This window comes from Aethalodelphis obliquidens, unplaced genomic scaffold, assembly GCF_003676395.1.
Source record: "Aethalodelphis obliquidens isolate GAN/ISIS:26980383/991018 unplaced genomic scaffold, ASM367639v1 scaffold46, whole genome shotgun sequence".
Lineage (NCBI taxonomy): Eukaryota > Metazoa > Chordata > Mammalia > Artiodactyla > Delphinidae > Aethalodelphis > Aethalodelphis obliquidens.
This window is the reverse complement of record NW_020837990.1, coordinates 12613324-12619866: the sequence shown is the minus strand read 5'-3', so window position 1 is coordinate 12619866 and position 6543 is coordinate 12613324. Positions and strand designations below refer to the sequence as shown.

General features: G+C 45.6%; 1 protein-coding gene across 1 annotated transcript in view; it reads right to left on the bottom strand.

Annotated features, from left to right (window-relative positions):
* POU2AF1 (POU class 2 homeobox associating factor 1) overlaps positions 1-6212 on the bottom strand; it is a 23101-nt gene extending 16889 nt beyond the window's left edge. Inside the window, exon 1 of the mRNA XM_027082364.1 lies at positions 6016-6212. Coding sequence (XP_026938165.1) covers positions 6016-6031 — 16 coding nt within the window. The 5' untranslated portion in view covers positions 6032-6212. The remainder of the gene's footprint in view (positions 1-6015) is intronic.
* Positions 6213-6543: the final 331 nt, after the last annotated feature.

The window sequence follows — 6543 nt, the reverse complement described above, 5'->3', positions numbered from 1 at the left end:
CACACACACACACACACACACACACACACACACACACACACACACACGTGAAGGGAGAGCCTGAGTCTTCCAAACTCTAGACAGTTCAGAATGAAGGAAGTGCCGAGAAGCCTTGGCTTCCAGCACAGGCTGCCACACAGGGCTCCCAAGAAAACAGGCAGGCTATGTTATTTTGGGGCAATTCTAGGTCCTTCCCTCCCCTTTGAACCCTCCATTTCAGCTAAAGTATCTGCAAAGAGCCCAGTGAAGGAGGTATAGCAGGAAAGCAAAAACTTCATTTCCTTCAATAAGCAAGCTGAAACACATGCATCAAAAATGTTTCCAAAGTATGAACAGACATCTGCCAGCTGGTGCACTTCATTTTATCACTGGTCCTTTATCTAACATGGAAGGCCTGTGCTTCTACCAAGAGCATCCTCCTAAGCCCTGTGAGTGAGACGGGCACCATGGTAGAGAGACAGGACAGCTTAGCAAGACAGCACTCAGGGTGAGTTACTAACCTCATCTTTAAGCTTCAGTTTTCTCATCTATGAAATAGAGCTTAAAACAGAATCTACCTCATGGAATTTTTATGAGGATTAAATGAGATAATACATTCAAAGTGTGGCAAAGACTGGCGGTTGCCACACCCAGCATCTGCCCTCTCCTTCCTTACTGTCAACCCTGACATTTTGGAAGGTTGGCAATGTGCCCAGCTAAACAATTACACTATTCTCCCTTGCAGATGGGAGTGGCTATTCGATGTCAGCAGAAGTTGTGTGTTGGTGGGGAGATGCCATGATAGAGAAGCATGATTTTTTTGCCTTTCCCTTTTCTTCTTCTTCATTGTCTGAAACACAGATGTGACGGTTGGAGCTACAGTGCAACTATGAAGCAAACTTGAGGACAAAGGCCACATGCTAAGGACCTCAGACCAGAAAGACAGACGTAGCCTGAGACACTGTTGGCACTTAGATCCTCCATACAGCCCCTGCAGACTACTACGGACTTTTTTGTGTGAGAGAAACTATACCACTGTCTTATTTATTTAAATCCATGTATTTTCTGGTCTCTTCAATAACCACCAAATGCAATCCACACTGATCCAGCAGAACATTTGGTATACTGCATGGCACCAGGGAAGCACTCAACTGAAATGTATCCCTATGAAAAGGATTGAACATGTTCTGCTCATAGTGGTGCAATGTCCAAAAGTATATTATAAGCCATCAATTTCAGCCTCCAGGTCAACAGTTCTCAGCTCTACTGCCCATTAGAATCACCTGGGATGCATTTGAAAATATGTATTTATTTTTTATAAGCACTCATGAAGACTCAGCAACTCAAGGTAGAAAAGGATTTCAGTCAAGTCCAGTCTCCTTGTCCTCAGCCAGGAAAACAGAAGTCCCATTTTACAGCTGGAGCACTTGAGACCCACAGTGGTTAGGTGGCTTGCCTGAGGCCCCACACATAATTACCCAGAGTCTGGAAAGTAGAATCCATGTTTCCTGCCTGCAAGAGTAACGCTTTGCCTTAGCATCACACAAGCAGGACAAGAGGGTTTCAGAGGAAGCCTCTCCATCCCAGGCAGCCCCACTCTATCAAGCAGTTTCTCTACAAAAATGAGAAAGCCACAATGTTACTGAGTATTTCATAAAGCTGAAAAATATGTTAATGATCATAACCAATTAGCCAACCTTGGTTTCTTTGGCTCAAAGTGAGAAATTGGTGGACATCTTCATTTAGTGGGAAACGAGCCACTTTAGAAAGAAGTTAGAAGGACAGAAACCTAATATCTTTACTTTGTAATGAGAAAGTTTAAAAGCAAAAATTTACAGCACTTCTAAGTGTATTAAATGTCCAGATATTTAGCTAATAAGTGTGGACAGCCCTGGTCCTTTTTTGTTCCTCACAACAGAACAGATTTGCAGCTTTGAATCAGAAGAGAGCTTTCAAAACCTCTGACTCATAAACTTTTGGGCTGTAGAGGGGGACATGGTTGGTTTTTCATTTAGTTAATATAGGGAGAAGAAGTAAAGTGTCCACCTTGAAACTCATCAGCTCTTTTACCGATTAATCTGTGCGCTTAGTAGATGTGTGTCACTTATTTCACCTCCCCCTGTGCACGTAAATTCGTGAATATCTTTTGCATCCTAATTGTCCTAATCAACAAGAACCACTGCATCAATAGATAAACTTAGTAAGAAGTAAAGGTGTTTATTAGGCTTATTAAGTAAGCAAAGGTTATAACACAGATTAGAAATATTAGAAGCAGTCCACAGACCGAAATTACTTCTTATTGTAAGTTCATCTGAATTTATGCAGGAGATAGAGTTCCAAAAATTATATGTATATTACAAGTTTTTCTTATCTTTAACTGAACTTTTAACTGTCCTCAAAAAGTTGGCTATTTAGTGGAAGCTTGGAGAAAGTATAGAGTTCTATGTCAATGAGAATTTTGAGACCTTAATTTATCTATTTGGTGAATCTCTGCTCCGTTCAAGTTGTCTGAGAGTAAACATTCATGCCATAATAATTTGATAATAAGTATTTCCTGTTCTTAAGATGCCTCCTTGAGCACTACAGCAAAGAAACACCAAGACCAAGTCTATGGGGCATCAAGACAAACAAGTCAATTCAAAGAAAATCAGTCAAGCAGGCCTTCTCTTCTCATGTAGATCTCTCTCTAACATAAATAACAATAAAAAGCAGTTGTTCAATTCATTCATTTTCTAACAAGTGGTGTGAGTTTATTATACACAGTTCCACTGCTTTTAAGGAAGAAGTCAACCAAGTCAAATTTCGGCATCGTGCAAATCATGTAATCAGTTGACTGCAAGCTTTGTCTCACATTGGTGCTGGCATTGTGCAAGTCCATGATACCCAGTGACTTAGGGAAGTAAACATCCTAAGTACTACCCAAATCATCTTAAACCAGAGGTTGGCAAACCTTGTCTGTAAAGGGCCAGATAGTAATATTGTTTGCAGGCCATATGGTCTCTGTGGCACCTACTCAACTCTTCCATTGTAGCAGAAGCAGCCCTAGACAATATGTAAATGAACAGACATGGCCATGTCCCAATCAATTTTTATTTATGAAAACAGGCGGTGGGACTGATTTGGCACTCAGGCCATAGTTGGCAGACCTCTGATTTAGACCCTTGGAAAACTGTATGTAAGGACCTATCGTTCAAAAATATTTTGATGTGCCTTTTTAACTATGCTAATCAAAGTGTGGGAAATGATTAGAAAGGATTTGGCATAGCCCTAATCACTCGAGATGGGCCCACAAAAGGTGTCCCAGGAGGGAAGGTGCTCTCTTACCACTGTCATTAATTCTCAGGAGACATGATGACACTTTCCCCATTCTCTACTTTAGTTCTGACAAAAACCTTGTAAGGCAGGCATTAGAACCCCCATTTTCCAGATTTGTAAGAATGCGAAAAGGTTAAATAATTAAGCTGCAGAGCCAACTTTCAAACCCAGGCCTGTCTCACTCCATCGTGCCTGCTATGGGCACCGTTACTAGTTGGCCTTAACAAGGGCTTCTTGCTGGGGTGGATGTCAGTTCTTCACATCTACGCGGCACCTGCTGGACCAAGTGCAGAACCGCAGCGGGGCGGGGAGGGGTGGTGGCAGTGGGTGGATCTGCAGGGAGCATGACTTCTTTGTCCAACTGGCCGGTCAAGCAAATCTCCAATTCATGGTTGTGACTTGAAGATTTCTACCTCTGTGTGCTCCCAGTTCTGAGCTGATCTGAACCAAAGCCCATGTTCACATTTAGTCCACAAACAGGGGTCACGGGCCAGGTAGGGAGGAGGCAACATCTACAAAGTGAATGTTTTCTTAACCCTTTCCAGAACCCCATAGTACAGTCATTTCAGCTCAGGCCTCAAGGGTGTTTTCTGAAAAAAGAAAGTGCCTTTTCAGCGCTCTTGGTGCCTGATTTCAAATTCTGACCTTCCATCAGGTGATTCTAAGTGGGCTGACAATGCTGCCCTGTTTTTACTGGTTTTCCCACAGGGTTTAGTCACCCACGTGCCCTCAGTGCCTTAGACAGGGCCTCACTTAGGGTAAGGGGATGGGCCCAGTACCCAGGGCCTTTCCTAATTTCCTTTAAGATGCCAAAGAGCAATTAAAAAGAATTTTGATTATGTGCATCTGAACAGGTAGAATCGTTCACCCCAGTTTTTCCACTGATGAATTTACAACGTGGCCTCCCTGAGGATGGAGTTTTGCTGCACCTGACTGACCTCCAGGGAGTGAGCAGGAAACGTGCCTCTAGCATCCCCTTTAAAAAACAATTGTTAATCTCTTAGGTGGAGCTAAAGAAGAAAAAATGCCGTGTGTAACAAAGAGGGGGAAATATGGCAGCTCATGTGTGCAAGGAAGCAACCCATATCTCAGGCACTGAAGCAGAACCAGAGCAATCAACATCATCTCGGTGGCATCTCATCTTACTAAGGGTATCTCTGTGGAATGGGTATCATTTTTACCCCATTTTACATATAAGAAACCTGAGGATTAAAGAAAGAAGAAAGTGACTTTCTCTGCGTAGGTAGGAATAAAGGCAGAAGTCCCTCCAGGGGCTTACATAAAATCCACAGATCGGGCTCTAAGTGTCGGGGTCCGGGCATATGGACACTCAGCAGCTCCCAGTAGGGACATTAATGCCCACCTACCACCATTAATGCACTCCCACAGGGCCGGCTGCCTTTGCCCCCACAGGGGAGGGTCTTGCTCTATCCTGCTCCTGGGAGCGGTGGCCACCACCCATACTAGAATATCCCTAGTTACCTTGGAAGGATTCCATAACTCTCAAATGCAAATTAGAATTCACTTCTTTCATTGAAGAAAAAAACTGCATCTTGCCAACATCGAACAATGATGAGACTTCACAATCTGAGAAATTTTGAAATCATTCCTTCACATTACACATTAACAAGCTCAGTTGCAAAGAATTTACACAAGAAATAAAGGAAACAATGAACTGCTGATAAGTGACTGTAAGTTATGACTTAATCAATGATGGTATATTTTCAGAACTGTAAGGTCTCCATTAGAATATCTTTTGTAAAATAAATAAACACTCCCTAATGTATCTTTCTCTGTAAATCTAGTTTCTCTTATATTAAGTTTGTTTGAGGTAGGGTGTACCTGAATTCATTAAAGGGCATTTTAAAGACCTAAGCACCTTTAAAAAGACAGAGAAATTTTTTGGTACTACTTCTTTCTTGAGGAAGTACAGAACTGAGCCCCAGGAAGGTTCAACTCTCATGAGGCCATTGAGTTGACTTTGTTTTTCTGAGAAAGGAATGTTGTTGATAATCTCTGTGTGATTTCAATTATTAATAACACGAGTCTCTGTTCAGTCCCACATATGGAAAATAAAGTTCACAGATGTTCCATCCAACTCCAGGGATAAACATTAAGGTTAGAGGTAAACCCGCGCCCCATTGCGCGGGGACACACGAGCCTTGCCACAAGAGGGGAAGAAGAATGACAGGAGAAAGACAGCAAAGCAGGTGAGGACAGGCTTGACAAGCCAAGTTTCCACATCGTCCCGATGCAGTCACAGAGACACATCGTGCCTTTGTCAGAAAGCTCAGTAACTCAGAGAGAAACAGGCCCACGGAACTGAACCACAGGGCAGAGTAGCTGTTTATAAAAGTAAAGACACTCTGGTAAAGAGCTCCACGCTTTCCCCCCTAAATTGTGTTTTGTGAATCATCAGCTGCCCTTTCTTCACCACAGTGATTCATGCAGGCAGCGGAGACAGGATGAGCTGTCCCACCTTGGAACACTAGTTCGTTCCCCTCCAGCCTGGAAAATCAGCATCACCTCTGACAGGTTGGTTTCTCCACCCCGCTCCATCTTGCCTACCTCGCCCCTGCTGCTCCCCTGGCTGGGGACCGGGACCCCACTGCCGGTCCCCCCCCCGCCCGCACCCCGCACCTCCCCGGCTCCCGGATGCCTGGCGAAGCCCAGGCCCTCCCTCGCTGACTCGGCTCCGACAGCCACAGCCAAACCACTTACGTTTTTGCCAGAGCATGGCCTGCGACAGGATGTTGCCTTTTCTCTTTGAAGCAGACAGTTTGGCTTCTTTAATGTGAGACCCGGGTGTGCTTGCCTCCAGTGGAGCCACCGCCTGCTCAAGGCTGTTTCCTCGGCTTTTAAAGGCCTGAGTTCCCGCGGCGGGGGCACAGCGTCATCACATCCTCCCACCCCGGGCGCCGCCGCCGCCCCTCTTCTCCAGCGGGGCGCCCGTCACCCCCCTGCGCGCGCTCACGGGTCCACCGGCGGCCCACCCCTCCATGCGCCATGCTCGCGGCCAGCCGGCTGGATCTGCACAACCAGCCGGCCCAGGAGGCCGTGAGCCGCGGGACGCAACCCCACGGGGTGCCAGGGTGCGCGGGGCGTGGGCAAGTGTGCGTGAGTGTGAACTCCGTGAGCGTGTGTGTCCAGTCGTGCCCCCCTCCGCGCTGCGATAGGCCCTAAGACCCCCTGGAAAACTCTGGGTTTTCTGTGGCACCCATTCAGGCCTCTCCACCACCGGGGTGTCGG